The sequence below is a fragment of the Serinus canaria genome, chromosome 4 (assembly GCF_022539315.1).
Source record: "Serinus canaria isolate serCan28SL12 chromosome 4, serCan2020, whole genome shotgun sequence".
In the NCBI taxonomy this organism is placed as follows: domain Eukaryota; kingdom Metazoa; phylum Chordata; class Aves; order Passeriformes; family Fringillidae; genus Serinus; species Serinus canaria.
Window position 1 is genome coordinate 27,789,715 of NC_066317.1, and position 17,003 is coordinate 27,806,717.

Genomic DNA, 17,003 nt, shown 5'->3' on the forward strand with positions numbered 1-17,003 from the left:
CTATAAACTTTGAGTACTCAGAGAAATATCATATGAAGAGGGTAAGTGTATAACTCTTCCCCAGGTATCTGCTTTTTGCTACCAGTATGGATAAAAACTGTACCATGCTTAGCACAGCTGCTTTTTAAATTTTTTTAGCAAGCTACTTTTTATTGAAATCAACTGAATGTAAAAGCTATGCACACATTAATACCTCCACTTAATTTCTTCTTTTTTTGTACATGTTTCAAAGTCACTCAATCACTTTCAAGTCTTTAAAACCTGGACTTTGGGTGCTGCTAGACAGTATCCAAAGCCTGCACTGATACCAGAGACACAAATATCCTGCAATCTATACAGCAGTTGAGACAGTACTGAGTTTTCCTCTTTCCAAGCAAGGAGGATGAAAGGAAAATCATGCTTTGCTCAACCTCTTCCTCCTTGCAAGAGAGGCCTCTATAACAGTGATACTGCCTCAGTATTAATTTCTCCTTTATTAGTAGCTAACTGAAGCAGGTCAGATTTATTCAGCACACTACTTGACACTTCAACACAGAGCTGAAGAACCACTTCCCCTTTATTCAGTTCAATTGGCACTTCAGGTACCCAAAACAGAGAAAATGCGGGTAAAACTGTTGCTCCAATTTGATGCGGCCCTGCACAATTTATCTGGAAGTGAATAATGGACAGGTGACTCCAGCTCCTGGAAACATATTCAGACCTATCCCCAGCTTTTAAAATAATTGGTAACAGATTTCAGCTCTTAGTCTTATCTCCAGCTTACACCTATGCCAAGGATTCTGAGTGCTCTCAGAAGTCCCTCTTTTTATAGTCCTGCCACAAGAAAGGACATAAATGTGATTTTCAAATCAGAAACCTTATAAAGCTTAAGAAAATCCAAACTTAGTACTTTTTACAAGGAACTATTACTGGGGAAGTTATCCTTCCCTATTACAGTAAAATAACTTAACTGCCGGGCATTCCTGCCAAGATAGACATCTGAAAAAACAGCTGAGAAGTCAAGTAGCCAGTGGGAAGGGGAACGGAAAAAATAAATAAAATTCAGTCCCAATAAGGGGAAATGAAGAAGAAATTAGAAGAAGAATTCCTCTTTTACAAATCACATCATCAGAAGTGAAACTCTATTCATCGAAGAGTTTAGCTTCAAGAAGTTTGAAAAAGCAGTTTAAAACACAACATCCTGCACTCTCACCCACCCATTCCCCTACTGAAAGCCATACAATTCACACCTAGGTATCGCTCATAAACATGGGCTATTATCCAAAACACAGCTTCCTATACACAGCAGACTGCTATGCTCATAAGCAAACAAGTTTTATTTTACCTTTGGCCCACAAAGGAGATCAAATCAACACACTGCATCACTGGCAGGTATACACTGCTCAAGATCAGCTGCATTCAAACATCCTTGCTTACAGGCCTTTCCAAAATGCAGGATCTCAAGATCTATGTAATAAGAAATCTGCCTAATGCTCTTACATGTCTAATCCACTGGCACCAGACAAGCAGCAATTTCAGATAAAGTAGGTATGGTATCTAAAGAAAGTCTTTAAATCTAGAAAAATACATGGGAATTTGTTAGATACAAGAACTTCATCTGCTATTTTCCTCATGCTACAACAAACCACCTTCCACCGCTATTACAGTAACATCTTAACAACATTATCAACTTTCAAAACCTTACCCCCTCATGTAAGTTTTGTCCATTTCTTCTCTAATCAGAGCAGATATTACCCACTGCAGCTTCAGCACTGCAGTTTGTACAGGCAGTGAAGTTAGAACGTGAGATCTCAGAGTTTTAGGGGAAGTAGCAAGATCTGACTTTAAGTGTGAATCCAAAATTAGCAGAGCAGATTCAAGCCTTCCAAAACATTAAGAACTTTATAAGCACACATGCAGTTGGTACTAGCATTATGTTCACTGTTCATCAAAATTAAGTCCCTCTCTATACCCCAGAAGGTTGCTGTGTTCTAAACTCCACTTGCTAAGCCCCATTTCAACAGTAGAGCTCAGGGAGCAAAGAAAAAGAAAAGGAAACAGCTGAGCACCACAAGTTCCCTTAGGGGCATTGTCAAATGCCTCTTGTACTTTGAAAATGAAAACAAATCCATAGAATCTCAGGGTGTGTTATCTAACTGATAATATGCACAGCACTATTCAGGGTGCCAGGCAACACTGTGCCATAAAATGTTCATTTTGCTACTGATTTAGAGCCACATTGATTTAGAGCCAAATACCAGCAGTTAAACACCGATCACTTGATACAGAGTTGTTAAATATCTTAATTTATATGTACCAGTGCACCACAAAGCCCAAGCTAGATCTGTGCGCTCCACTATGTAAGGTCCAGCTCTGGACACTGTGGCACACCTCCAAGAGCTCTCAGACTGACAACAGACCTAGCAATTGTACAAGCCCTGAGTAAGGAGTAGTGATTTAGAAGACTTTCTTCATTTTACTTTTATCATGAATTTTTTGTGCCTTGTGCGCCAATGAAGAATACACCCCACAAGAAATATTCTTTTTATGAACTGCAGTAATCTGTTACAGCTCTGTTTGCCAAAAGGCATTATTTACTTTGTTACCCTACATTGCTGGACGTTACTGCTAAACTGCTTTTATAACGCTAGTTCTGATCACAATGACATCTCTGCACAAAGAGGTGTATTCTTTCCTGGATGCATCTGTAACTTACACAGTTCAGCTGTTCCACTTGATCCCTTTCCCCAGCCTACTCAGACCACAAGAGATGCAGACACCAACCAGCAACCATGCCGAAATGAAAGAAGTTACAAAGTACAAGGTATCAAAACTCATTCCCATTAAGTTCATCGGCATCACAGGAGTCCCTGAGCTGTTACAACACAGGTGAAACCCTTACTTCAAGTCAACTCTGTCCTGAACTCCAGTTTCTTGCTTCCTAAGTCCACCGCAAAAGTTTGCAGCAGCCCATGGATATCAAACACAGAGACCACTGCCCATACTTTTAAATCTTGCAGTCTCTTTACGCTCCCAGGATCTCCTCTCCCACTCGTCTCACCCAGAGAAGGAGATTTAACAACCATGTCCCAACAGCCTGTAGCGAAACAGTCTCTCTTGCCGCCGGGCAAGAGAGTGTGCACACACTCTTCCAGCTTAGGCTTGCCCACTCCCCAATCACCGGGGCGCTGGAGGCCCCCTGCCCGAAGCTATTCCAGGGGAACCCTGCCTGTCCCGCTCGTTGTCACTGCCCCGGCCGGGCACGGGAGGCCCCGGTACCCACCGGCGGCGAAGTGGAGCGGCGTGGACTTGCGCCCCGCCATGTCCTTGGCGTTCACGTTGCCCGTGTCCACCAGGCGCTTCACGCGCGTCACGTCCCCATTCCTGCAGGCCTCCAGCAGCTCGCGGAACGCCCCACTCGCCGCGCCCGGGCCCGCCGCTTCTGGACTCTCCGCCGCCGGGCTCGACGCCGCCGACGACGACGCGGACGAGGACGACGACGACGAGGAAGAGCCGCTGGAGCTGCTGCCCGAGCCCGGCGGCGGGGCCGGCGCGGCGGCGCCCGAACCCTCCGCGCACTCCGCGGCCGGGGACCGGTCCGCGTCGGGGGGCGCCTCGCCCTCGGGGCCGGCCAGGCTGTGGCGCTGCGCGGCCGGTGCCAGGCTGGGGCTGCGCGGCGGCGAGGCGGCGGTGGGCGGCGGAGAGGCCGGGCCGGGCGGCGGGTGGTGGTGGTGATGGTGGTGCTGGGAGCGACGCGGCGGCACCGCCGCCATCTTCGCGCCGCTCCGCCCCTCCCGGCCCCGTCACTGCGGCAACGGCGCCGCCCCGCCCGCGCTTCCGCCCGTCCGCCAACCCCGAGCGCCGCGCACGGACGTGACGCCCGCGCGGGGCCCGCGGGGCGCGGCCGCACCCGCCCCGGCACCGCCCCGCGCGGGGCGAGCCTGCCCCCTGCCGGCCGCGGCGGGCGGGGCGGGACCAGGGGAGGGGCGGGCGGAGCCACGGGCGGGGCCGAGCCCGGGTGTCGCGGGCGGAGCCCGGGTGGGGCTGGCGCCGCCCGGGAACCACGTCCCCTCCGTGGCTGCCGCTGCCGGGAGACGGGCGGGACGGCAGCTCCTCAGGCGTGACTCCGGAGGGGAGGGCGAGGGGCGTTGTCCCCCCGCGGAGCCCGCTGTAGGGGCGAGGCAGTCTTCTTCCGCCTCCACGGCACGATCCGGCTGCGACACCAGAATCTGGGCAGCTGCTTCTTCACAGCCGCCGTTCGTGTCCAAACTCTAGAAGGACTTTGCGAGCTAATTGCAACACCCCTTTGCCAGATCCAAACTTTGCGATGTACTTAAGAGGCATAGGTACGAATTCTTCAGCTCAGCGCCGGCTCTCCACAGCTTGTTTCACCTTGCAGGTGTTTTTGTGGCATCAGTGAAAACAAATCACATCCTTTACTGGTCACGCCAGAGGTGGGTGGGTTGCCCGGCCCCCAGGGGTAGCTAGCGCTAGGCCTGGCGCTCACCTTCCTTCCCTGCAGGCGATCCAGCTGGCAGCGTGGCTTCATAGAATCACAGAATCGTACAATGTTATGGGCTTGAAATTGACCTTAAAGATCATATCCCCTGCCATAGGCAGGGAACACCTCCCTCTAGACCAGGCTATTCAAGGCTTTATCCAACCTGGCTTTGAACACTGCTTCATTCCAGTACAGCTCCTTTCCTAAAGCCAGGAAATGATGGAGTGAGACCAGGAGAAAAAGCTGATGGAGAAACCTAAGTGAAGCCTGGCAGTTCTTTAGAAGTTGATTAGCTAAGCTGAAAGGCCACTTCTTCACTCATTCCAGGGAGAAAAGCAGCGCTGGCGCAGAGCCCATTGGCCAGAGCAAAGCAGTCACTAAAAAGCCGCATGGAGCAAACGGTGGAGAGAGGCCAAGTGGGGAACACTCCATCTGCTCAGAAACAACAGAGTGTGAAGAGGTGGAACAGGAAGCTGAGGCAGCCAGGCAGAAGGTTACCCAGGGTAACCAGTGCTAAAAGGTAAGGAAGATAAATCTAGGGATATCAGGGACCAAAACATGCCCTCTGTAAGAATGAGCAGATCTGAACAACATAAGCAGAAGCATTTAAATAAGGATTTTGGTTTGGATTTGGAAAGCAGAAGAAAGCTGAGATCACAGTTCTCCTGGCTTTCTGATTCCTAGGGAAGGATATAAACACCATCTACAGTTTATGTAGGAAAGCTCCAATAGCTGTTACCGAGAGATCACTTAACTTTAATCTATGAGAAAAGGGGGCTTCCATTGACAGGAATAATATCAACAGCAACAATTTCTGGAAAATTCTCAGTACACCTGGTGGGGCAGCAGCCACAGGTCAGAGAATGGGAGGAGTAATGAGGAATTCCTGTTAAAAGGAGTGAGTATGGCCAAGGTCAGCCAGCCTCATCCTAGCAAATAGATCTGCCTTAACTGTTTGGTAGCAAAAGGGCTTTAGGAAATGTTTGCATAGCACCATGTGATGTTCTGAAGAAGCTCTGGCAGGTCTAGTGATGGGAGCACAGAAAATCAGAAAATAGGAATTCAGAAGAAATTTGGATCTGGTCTAGTGCTACTAAGTACCTTTCTGCTGGTAGCAAGAAGGGAGGCATTAAATCAGTCCCCATGACTAGTGGAGAAGTAAATGAAGATCCATTGAAAGTGCCCAGCTCAGTTCTTGCTCATCCCATGCCTTAGAAGGCATAGGCCTTGACCAGGCACTAAGAGAGCTCAGCAAGACCTCCCTGGCACTTAATCTGTACAGCTGCTGCTTCACAGCTGCCTTTCATTTCAAAATTCCAAAAGGACTTTGCAAGCTAATTGCAACATCCCCCTTTGTCAGAACCAAGCTTTGTAAGATATTTAAGAGGCCAGAGCAGCAGTATGCACTTGTTCAGCTCACCACTGGCTTCCCGCAGTTTATATGTCACCCTCCAATTGCTTTTGTGGCATCAGTGGCAAAAAACCTATTTCTTTGCTCTCTCTGTATTTCCCATAAACCAAGACATCACTTTTATGAAATATATGGGTATAGAAACATTTATTCTACTTCCTGAAAGAATTATAAAAATAAAAGTAATATTTTTTAAAATTGGGGATCCGTGGTGGCCTTAAAATGTAATTGTTGGTTGGAGGATTGAGTAGGGAATGCAATACTCTGGGTCAGCCTTCAAAAGAAGGCCATTGGTGGATGAAAAATAGGGCATGAGCAAGCAATGTTCGCTTGCAGCCTAGAAAGCCAGTTGTGTACTGGGCTCCATGAAATGAAGTATGGCCAGCAGGTAAAGGGAGATTCTTCCCCTTTAATCCTCTCCTGTGAGACCCCACCTAAAGTATTATAACCAGCTCTGGGGTCCTCTAGACCTGTTGAAGCAGGTCCAGACAAGGGCTACAAAGATGAGCAGAGGGCTGAAGCACCTCTCCTATTAAGACAGACTGAGAGAGCTGGGTTGTTCAGCCTGGAGATGAGAAGCCTCCAGGGAGACCTCATTGTATCCTTCCAATACTTAAAGTGGGTTTATAAGAAAAAAGGGAGAATGACTTTTACACAGGCAGGTAGTGATAGAACAAAGGGGAACAGTTTTAAACTAAAAGAGGAGAGATTTAGATTAGATGTTAGGAAGAAATTCTTTGCCGTGAGGGTGGTGGAACAGGTTGCCCAGAGTTATGGATGCCCTGCCTCCAGAAGTGTTCAAGGCCAAGCTAGATGGGGCTTTGAGCAACCTGATCTAGTTGAAGATATCCCTGCCCAAGGCAAGGGGATTGGATTTTATCATCTTTAAAGGTTCCTTCCAACAGAAACCTTCCTGTGATTCTATGAAAGGAATTCTTCTACCTAGGAAGAAACAAGCAAAGTAATTAGGACTCACAGTATGAGACCTACCTGTGGGGAAATGGGGCTGGGTCGTGGGTTACAATGGGGCAGTTCTGGGAATGTACCTCCTCTTCAGACTCCCACATTTGGGTGGGGGTCCCTATCCTATTGCATTCCCATATTACTCCTTAGTCTTCCTGCCCCACCAGTACAGCCCCACTGCTCCCCTACAGAGGGTTGAGACAAACAGCAATGCTGTTCATCCCAGCCCGTCTCTTTCTCCTGCTCAGAGCATGTCCAGGATCTCTTCAAGTGCTGCCATCACCATTTGTATGTGGCTTGGTAAGCCTTGGAGTACATTCAATAGTACTTCTGCAGAAATGGTGGGCAAAATAGTGTGGAGAATGCGATTCTGGCCAAAATTTCATCCTCACAGGACTTCTATTTAAGGTTGATGAGGAACATGTGGAGGATTTTTGAAAGCAGTCAGTCAACCCATTGCTTGTTCCTCAGCCAGCCACTGAGCCCTTGGAAACAGGACTTCTTGAATTGGTGCCAAAGCAGGACCCTGGGGTTTTTAATAACTGGGCATGTTTGGTGGTGCAGAGGGCATGCAGGCTCCCAGGGGCCTGCCAGCCTCGCTCGCTGCTGCTGCCAGAGCCTGTGAGTTCTGCACTGGCCCACAGCACACCCTGCATCTGCCTACCACAGCAGCTTGGTGCTTCTGTTGAGCTGATTTAAGTTCATGTCCTGTCACAAGCAGTTGGTTACATTTGCACCTCTTGTCCTGCAAGGGCCTAAAATACTGTTGATTACTCAGTGCCTTTTGCCTGACCCAGGAAGAAGGTGCTTTACGTAGAAATCTTATTAATGATGCAGGTGCAGGGCTCACTAAAGTGGAAGCATTTCAGATTTCATCTGAATAATTAAATTCCATCAATAGGATTTTGCAGGACTAGTATTTAAAATTAATAACTGCAAATGCAATTCTGACATATAATGGAACCCACTGAAATGGGATTTTTTTTTTTTTTTACAAAATGCTTTATAGATTTCCTGGCAATCTTACAGCCACCTGGCTGTAAGTCCCAGCTGATCCTGAGCAGCAAGAGAGGGGAGAGGGGTTTATTTTTGGTTTCTGAGTATTTTTAACCTCCAAAAATTAGGAAATGGCTCTAAAACCAGCATCCAACATGCTGATGCTCATGTTTAATGGACCTCTAGTAAGCTGATGGAAAAATATGTCTCCTCTGCCTAAGAAGATGGGAAAGATAAGGGATCATCTAGGTCTGTACCAAAAGCCACATTTTCTGAGAAATAAAATTTTCCTTTTCCCTAGAAACTACCTGTCTCATTCCCTATTGGCAGCTTTGACTGTGGTGAATGTGTAGAAAAAGGCAAGAAAAACCATCACGGATTTGCACACTCATGCAGGCGTAATGGGATAAAGTGTAAGGTTCATAGGGAAGCAGCAGAGCTTTCCTCTTTGGACAACCTTCAAGCAGCCCTGGGGATGTCTTTGTGTCAGCATGCTGTTCATCACGTTTCTTCTGCCTTAGCTTCATTCATCACCTACAGGAGCTTATCAAAGTTTGAATAGTGTTGCATGACTTCTCCCTCTCGATGGGGAAGAATTCAGCTCCTGCTGCTTTGCATGTTTTGATAGGAAAGTTGACAGTCAAAACTTTCCCTGCTTAGTGAAAAAAACTTACCCTGTCTGTCCTTGCATGCTGCCAGAAAGATATGTTTAATACAGGCTATGACCTCTAATAGCAGGCAGATGGAGATAAGCACTTCTCTCCCTGGTGTTTTTCAGCTGGCTGAGCCAAGCAGCTGCTTGAAGCATCCCCAGTGGAGGAGCTCCTCCAGTTTTCCCATGGGAAACAAGAGGATCATGCAGTGGCAGCCTTTTGAGTTCACTTGCTGTGGGTGATATAGCAACTGGAAGCCTGCCCAGGCCTTAGAGAGGATCTGCAGAGCCCACAGGAATCATGGGGTGGGTGGCCATCAATAATGATGCTGCTTTTGCTGTCTTTACCTGCACAAGGCATTGGAAAGAAGAAAATTTGCTGCAAATTTGAAGCCAGGATCAATTTTCCCTGCAGAGACTTTTTGTTTCTAGAAACACTGTCTTGATTTTAAAATGTAATTTTGATAGCAACAGGTCGGGTGGTTTTGCATGTAGAGGACTGGAAATGAAACCATCAACCTGGTTTCATTTCAACTAGAGCTATAGGGCAAGAGAGTGGGAGAAGGGAATTAGTCTTTCCCCAGTAGGAATTGAATGTGCCACTTTAGAAATGAGGAAGAAGAGCGCTTCTTTTGGAGCACAGAGAAGGGCTACTTCCCACGTAACCTTCAGAAAAGCAAAGACACAAGAACTAGGTTAGCCCAATAAAAGATGTTTTGACCCACTGCAGGGATGCTCTGAAAATAAATGAGTACAAGCTTGGAAACTACTTCTAGATGGGCACAATTTAGCAAGAGGCCATGAAGTATTTCTGTGTCCCAGGGCCAGGATCTGGAAAAATTTATCCCCAGGTTTAGGACCTCTCAGCAGAGTCTCATGGATCAGGAGTATCCCTGCATACCTGTTCTCCAACAGAAGTCAGCCCAGTACTCAGGACTGCCTCTGCTGGCTTTGGGCAGCTCCTGAATTCTACTTGTAGATGAGTTTTACCTTCATACAGCCACACTTTCTCTCATGACTTTCCTCCCTGTCATTTGTGTCCTTTGTCTGGCTTTACCAGCCAACGCAGCAAGATTTTCCCTGCACAGAGTGATGTCATTCTCAGGCATTTAGCAGAAACCTGATGAAGGTTTCCTAGAACTCAGAGGGCCTGAAAAATTCTTTTATCCCTGCTTGTCTGCTAATGATAGGAAACACAGAAATGGAATCTGAGCCTTTGCAATCTTGTAGTTTTAGTAATTTGTAAATTTAATAATTTAGTGCAGTGACTATCGCTCCACACAAAGCTGGTTCAGCTTTCTCCTCCTCTCCAGGCACAGTCAGATGGACAGGGCCACCCAAAATGAAAGGTGTAATTCTTGTGAGGACTTTCTACAATAAGAAAGACAATAAAGGCTGTGAACCTGGTTGCCCTGTAACTACTTTTCATTGCAAATCCTTTTTTTCTTTTTGTGGGTCTAAAGTAATAGCTTATAGCACCCTTTAATGGTAGCTGTTACAATGTGAAGGGTTGCTTCCACGATGAAAGGAAGCACCAAAGCCCCCAAGGCTCGCTGGAGCGTCCAGTGCTGAACAAAGACAATGACGTTTTAAAATCTGTGAACCTTTGGCCACGGTGCATCGCTGACATCTGTAAGGGTAAGGTCACACATCTCGGGAAAACTGAGCGCCCACAGCCCCCGTCACCCTGACTCGCGGTTCCGCTGTAAAGGGGCTCTCAACTCCCTCGATGGCGGAGGTGGAAATTTCCACGCCTATTTCTCCGACCCCCTGGAGCAAAGCTTGACTGAGGAACCTGAAGAAGGCAGTGTTTAGGGTCTGGCCAGATGGATGCAGCACAGGAAACAAAGCACGGCAGGAAGGTGGCAGAGTTGCTCCGATTAACCGGAGGGCTGCAGGCTTTCGCACTCTCCCAACACGGAAGAACCTTTACTGAATGGGAAGAAAGGTTAACCTCGGTTTCTTGCAGGGCTGGATGAAAAATCAGCCCTAGCCTCGAGAAAAAATGACACGGGGCAACACAACACCTTTTGTCGTAACTCCGTGGTGAGTCGGGCGACTCGCAAAGCTCTCAGAGAGCCCAGGCGGAGGGCGAGACCCGGGGCGGCGGCTGTCACAACCGAGATCCCGGCGGCACCGCCACAGCTGCTGCCTCCGGGGCCAGGCGGGCTCACCCCACCGGGGCAGCCGAACGGCCGCTCTCTCGGGCGTTGCCGGGGGTAGGAGCAGCAGGCCGGGAGTCTCAGGCCAGCACGCGGACCCTTCCTTCTCGGGGAGGGCGGGGTGTCCCCCTGAGGCAAGGCCGGCTCTCCCCGGCGCGGGGGCGGCGCGGCGCTGCCGGGGCCGGGCCGTGACCACGTCCCGCCCCCGGCGGGGCGGTGGCAGCGGCGGCGGTACGTGCGCGGGGCGGCGCGGCGGCAGTGCCGGCGCGGAGCCGCGGGGAGCCCCGAGCCCGTCGCGGCGGCGGCGGCGACGCGCAGCGCGGCCGCGCCCATGGCGAGCAGCAGCGGCGGCGGCGGCAGGTAGGGTCGGGCGGGGCGGGGGCCCGCTCCCCCGGCCATGGCTCAGACGGAGCCCCCGAAGGCGGTGCGGCTGTGGCGCGACGCCGCCCTGCGCGCACGGAAGCTGCGGGGCGGCCCCGGCGAGCCCGAGCCCGAGCCCGAGCCTGAGCCGGACGCGGGGCCGCCGGGGGGGCCGCCGCCGCCTCCGTCCCCCGGTGCCGCCGCTCCTCGTCTCCCGTCCCTGGCGGCGGCAGCGCTGGGGGAGCTGGAGGCGCTGAACCTGAGCGGGCGGGGGCTGGAGGAGCTGCCCGAGGAGGTGGGTGCCGCCCTGAGCGGGCTGCGGGTGCTCAGCCTGCGGCGCAACCGGCTGTGCCGCCTGCCCGCCGCCGCCCTGCGCCACCTGGGCCGCCTGGCCGAGCTCGACCTCAGCCACAACCGGCTGCGGGGCCTTGGGGACGGCGGGGCGCTGGCGGGGCTGCGGGGCCTGCGCAAGCTCAGCCTCAGTCACAACGAGCTGGGCGCCGAGGGCCCGGGGCTGCCCCCCCGCCTCGCCGAGCTGGGCTGCCTCGAGGAGCTCGACCTCAGTTTCAACCGCCTGCGCCGCCTGCCCGAGGGCCTGGGCCGCCTGCGGCACCTCCGTACCCTCGACGTCGACCACAACCTGCTGCCCTCCTTCCCTGCCCCGCTGCTGGAGCTGGCCGCCCTGGAGGAGCTCGACTGTTCCGGCAACCGCCACCTCGGGGCCTTGCCCGAGGGCATCGCTGCCCTCCGCCGCCTCAAGATCCTCTGGCTCAGCGGCACCGGGCTGGCGTCCCTTCCCGAGGGTCTCTGCCAGCTGAGTGCCCTCGAGAGCCTCATGTTGGACGGCAACCGGCTGCAGGCGCTGCCCGCTGGCTTCGGCAGACTACAGAGGCTCAAGATGCTGAACCTCTCATCCAACCTGCTGGGAGAGTTCCCCTCTGCCATCTTAGCACTGCCCAGTCTAGAGGAGCTCTACCTGAGCCGCAACCAGCTCACCGTGCTGCCCCCTCACCTCTGTCAGCTCCACCAGCTCCGCACTCTCTGGCTGGACAACAACCGCATCCGCTACCTGCCTGACTCCATCGTGCTCCTCCACAGCCTAGAGGAGCTGGTCCTGCAAGGCAACCAGATCGCCATCCTGCCTGAGGGCTTTGGGCAGCTTTCCCGTGTCACCCTGTGGAAGATCAAAGACAATCCCCTCATCCAGCCCCCCTATGAGGTGTGCATGAAAGGCATCCCCTACATTGCAGCTTACCAGCAGGAGCTGGCCCACTCCCAGCCTGCCCTGAAACCCCGCCTCAAACTAGTCCTCATGGGCCTAAAGGATGCAGGAAAGACTCTGCTGAGACGGTGCCTCATGGAGGAAAATGAGCAGAGAGAGGACATGGGAAGCCTGGATGCAGGGAACACCCAGCACAGAGGGTTTCCTGGGCAACAGCAGGACATTGGGAGGGTGGCAGTTGGTTGTTGCCCCTTTCCAGAGCCTCAAGACAATTCCTCAACTTGGGTACCTGTCAGGCAGCAGGTGGAACATCGCCCTGTTGAGCGGCAGGACATCCCTTCTCGTGTGCCCTCTCACCGAGCAAAAGGGGACACAGCATCCCCTGCACCGTCACTCCCACCCCATGTGCCCCGAGTACCGCTGGGACTAGGATTATCGGGAGGCAGTAGGGGCATTGAGGTGATGGACTGGACAGCAGATGCAGAGAGGGGCCTGACATTCATCGTGTATGAGCTGGCGGGGGACCCGAGCTATGATGTGATCCAGTCTTTCTTCCTCTCCCCTGGAGCCTTGTACGTGCTGGTGGTGAATTTGAGTGCCTACGTCCCTCAGCATTTCTACCCCTCTGTGGGCTATTTCTTACACTGGCTCAGTTCCAAGGTGCCCCATGCCGTAGTGTGCATGGTGGGAACCCATGCCGACCTCTGTGCAGAGCGGGAGTTGGAGGAGAAGTGCCTGGACATCCATCACCAGATCGCTCAGCAGGAGAAGAGGGATGCTGAGGGACTCCAGAGCTTAGTCCAGCAGGTGGATGAGGCTCTGGGACAGGACTTTGACCTGCGCTGCTCCAGCCCGCATGCTGCCTTTTACGGGGTCTCAGACAAAAACTTGCGGCGAAAGAAAGCCCAGTTTCAGTATCTTCTCAACCACCGCCCACAGATACTGTCTCCAGTGCTGCCTTTCAGCTGCCAGGACCGTTGCCAGGTGCGGCGCCTGCGGGACAAGCTTCTCTCGGTGGCCGAGCACCGGGATATCTTCCCAAACCTGCACCGGGTGTTGCCCAAGTCCTGGCAAGTGCTGGAGGAGCTGCACTTCCAGCCTCAAGCTCAGCAGTTGTGGCTTAACTGGTGGGACTCTGCCCGGCTGGGCTTGCAGGCAGGCCTGACGGAGGATCGGCTGCAGAGTGCCCTGTCCTACCTGCACGAGAGTGGAAAGCTGCTCTACTTTGAGGAGCATCTCACCTTGCGGGAGTATGTGTTCCACAACCTGCCGCGGCTCATAGACATCCTCAATGTCTTTTGCCAGCGGGATGCCACCGTGCTGCTCCAGAAACTGCTCAGTGACAGCCAGATTGACGAACTGAGGACTGCTCAGCTCCATCATTACGTGGAGGGCTTCTTGCTGCATGGCCTTCTTCCTGCCCACGTTATCCGTCTCCTTCTTAAGCCGCACGTCCAGAGTCGGGAGGATCTGCAGCTCATTCTGGAGCTGCTGGAGAAGATGGGGCTATGTTACTGTGTCAACAAACCCAAATGCAAGCCCTTAAATGGGGCGGCTGCTTGGTACAAGTTTCCCTGCTACGTGAAAAATGAGGTGCCCCATGCAGAGGCATGGATCAACGGCACCAATCTGAGCGGACAGTCCTTCGTGGTCGAGCAGCTGCAGATTGAGTATAGCTTTCCGTTCATTTTCCCACCCGGCTTGTTTGCACGCTACAGTGTCCAGATTAACAGCCACGTGGTTCAGCGGTCAGATGGCAAATACCAGATTTATGCCTACCGGGGAAAGGTGCCTGTGGTGGTGAGTTACCGGCCTGCCAAGGGAGCTCTGCAGCCAGACACTCTGTCTATCGCTAGTCATGCGTCCCTACCAAATATCTGGACAGCTTGGCAAGCTATTACGCCTTTAGTAGAAGAACTGAATGTCCTGCTCCAGGAATGGCCGGGCCTGTACTACACTGTGCATGTCCTCTGTTCAAAGTGCCTTAAAAGAGGGTCACCCAACCCACACACTTTTCCAGGTAAGGCACAGCCCAGCTTGCCTTTCATCTCTTTTGGAGCTTTGACCCTTAGAGAAAGGTGTCTTATGAGGTCAGCCCTAGCTCTATTTTTTTTTTTTTTTTCTTTTTTTCTTTTTTCTTTTCTTCTCTGCTCTAACTCCTTTCCCTGGTGGTTTGAGTCATGAGAGAAAATATTAGGGTAGCTCCAAGGAGACAGGCTTAAAATAACCTTATTCTGAGAGGAGGGGGTGTTACATCCCCCTTTGTCTGCGCCTTTTCTCTCTGCTTTTTGGGTTTTGGCCCTGAGGGTTGGCAGTGCCATTGTTGAGAAGTCTCTGAACTGTCCTCCTTATTTTGATTACTTTGAATGGGACTGTGGTGTTGGGGTTTTTTTTCCCCCTACTTCCCTTTATCCTGCAGCTCCCACTTCCTTGGAGCTATTTGTAAACATGAATAGAGATGCCTGAAACATTGCAGGTATCCCCCTTCAACCCTCCACCCCCAAAACCTGGCCTATGCTGCAGTCAGTCTGAATGCAGGAAAGCTCCTGCTGATAGACAATGAATGGGTTGGTCTCCATAGCCCTGTGTAAAAAGAGCTTTCTTTGAGCCCTGTCTCTAGTGGGAAGCATTCCTCACTGAAGAGAGGAGGATACTCCATCTTCTTTGTTTAGGTATCTCACCTAGAAGTGATTCCCAAACTGTGTCTTTTGGAGCTGTTCTCAAGCATGTTTTATTTTCCTCCCTCTCTCTCCCTTCCTCAAATGAAAAAAGCCTAACCAGACAGTGGAATGTGACAGGTCGTGGTGCTTTTTAAAGCTGTCACCTCTAAAGTTGTTATTTTTATCGGTGATGCTTTCCAGCAGCATCTGTTTTACTTTGTGTGTGCAGGTACTAGTTGGTGTCCTCCCTGCTCCGCTTGGGCTTGCTCTGCGGCTTGCAGGGTGCAGTGGGAAAGGTGCTTTGATGTGTAAATCTGCATGTAATCAAAATGCACTCTGGACTGTGAGCAATGCTCCAGAAATCTGCATTGTAACAACCATGTTGGAGGTGTGTTGGAACATTATTAAGAGGTAGCCTTAAATTGTGCAGGGAATGTACCATGATTTGACTTAGACCAAGCAGTGGTGCTGAATTTTTTCATAAGCAAATTTGATTATTAAGGTGTGGGGTTGTTTTGGGGTTTGGTTTCTTGTTTTTTGTTGGTTTTTTTTTTTTTTCCTCTGGACATTTAGAATAAGGAGGTGCAGTTTGCTCCTCAGCCTGGCTCCATCAGCTGTATCTCCCTCCAACTGCTCACTTATGTAAGAGCCATTGGACTGGGGGGTGAACCCATGCTGTGAGACGTGCTGAGTGATATCTTGCTACTGACATGGTGCATGGGGCAATGTGATCTGCTTTCCAAACAAAAAACTCTGGAAACTGAAAAAACCAAACCTGCTACAGAACCCCTGAAAAAGCCCCCAACAACCCTCCCCAAAAACCTGCCAAAATTAGTCACGACAGCAGACATGTGAGTGTGCAGTGTGATGGGCACCTATTGAAGATTTAGCTTGTGAATTCCAGTCTCTAGTCACGCATCTTTTTTTTTTTTTTTTTTTTTTTTAACTGGTGAATGCTTTGTGGCTGTCCCTTTTCTCCCTGTGAGTAGATGATGCTTTAAAAGGGAAATTTGAAGAGGAACTAGACTGTCTGCAGACTGTTGCTGACCCAGTGGTGGTCAGAGCAGGTTCGGAAGCATGAGAGGGGCATTGAAAGGCCTTTTCCTTTGGACTTGGCTGTGACATATATGTTTCCTTAGAGGTGGGAAAGGATTTCTCTCGCCTGGGAGCCAGGCCAGGTGTACTGGGAAGGGAAGGCCCAGGTAAGCAGTGTGCTGAGCATGGGAGGAGCTGGGGCTTGTGTGCCAAGTCTCCAAATGACACCTGGGTGATGCTGCCTGTGGAAAGGGGGTTGCAGCATTTTTGAGGCGCTCCAGTAGCAAATTCAGGCCTTGCTATCAGGGGCACAGGATAGCATCTTGGGTGTGACCCTGCTTTGGGGCAGGGAATGACTCTTAAACATGGATGCTCTGTGACTCTTGCTGGGAGAACAGCAGACAGACATGTTTAGAAGGCAAGGCTGATCTCTGGAAATGCTGAAGAGTGATTAAGTCAATTTATTGAGAAGCCTGCTTGTTGTCATGGATGATGCTTGAATCTAGCCCAGGTTTGATCTGGACTATATGAAAAATGTGAACTGTGATTTGACTTGTGATTAGACTGTTTGTCTACATTTAATCTAAAATATTCCTTGCTGTGTATCTGCTCTATGAATAAAAGACTGTTTAGGAGCCCCTAAATGGCAACTGTGAAGCTCAAGACTTTTTTTTCCTCCTGATTTTGTTGATCAGGAGGCGTGCATGTTTAAGCCATGCTGCCAAGCTTGCTGTCATGCAAGTGAATCATGGTTAGTGTCATTTTTGACAAGGTGTAGGAAAGAGAGGGGTCTAGTGTTACAAAAATATGTAGTGAGGGAGATGTCTGTGTTTCTTTTCAAGCTCTTTTAGTAGAAATCACTGGCAATTACAATGTTCCTAATACTTAAATAGGTCTGTGGGCTTTTTAGGACTGCACTGAAGAAGTGCTTTGCAGCCAGTTGACCTTAATAAGGGAAATATTTCTGTGTAGACACTGCCAAATTTGTGCTCAAAAATGGAAGTGCAGTCTGGCTGTCTGTGTGGTTGTGCAATCTGTGTCGTCATTCATGAAACTGATGGT

At 50.8% G+C, this 17,003-nt stretch overlaps 2 protein-coding genes across 6 annotated transcripts in view; one reads left to right on the top strand and one right to left on the bottom strand.

The window, feature by feature from the left end:
- TNKS (tankyrase) overlaps window positions 1–3,775 on the bottom strand; it is a 129,466-nt gene extending 125,691 nt beyond the window's left edge. For both annotated transcript variants that reach the window (XM_030239523.2, XM_030239524.2), the window contains exon 1: window positions 3,263–3,775. In XM_030239523.2, coding sequence (XP_030095383.1) covers window positions 3,263–3,752 — 490 coding nt within the window. In that variant the 5' untranslated portion in view covers window positions 3,753–3,775. The remainder of the gene's footprint in view (window positions 1–3,262) is intronic.
- Window positions 3,776–11,046: 7,271 nt separating this feature from the next.
- Window positions 11,047–17,003, top strand: part of MFHAS1 (multifunctional ROCO family signaling regulator 1) — a 34,900-nt gene continuing 28,943 nt past the window's right edge. For all 4 annotated transcript variants that reach the window (XR_007777432.1, XR_007777433.1, XR_007777431.1 and 1 more), the window contains exon 1: window positions 11,047–14,266. Coding sequence is in view for 1 of the 4 variants with exons in the window: in XM_050973557.1 (XP_050829514.1) it covers window positions 11,062–14,266 (3,205 nt within the window). In the remaining 3 variants the exon portion in view is untranslated. The remainder of the gene's footprint in view (window positions 14,267–17,003) is intronic.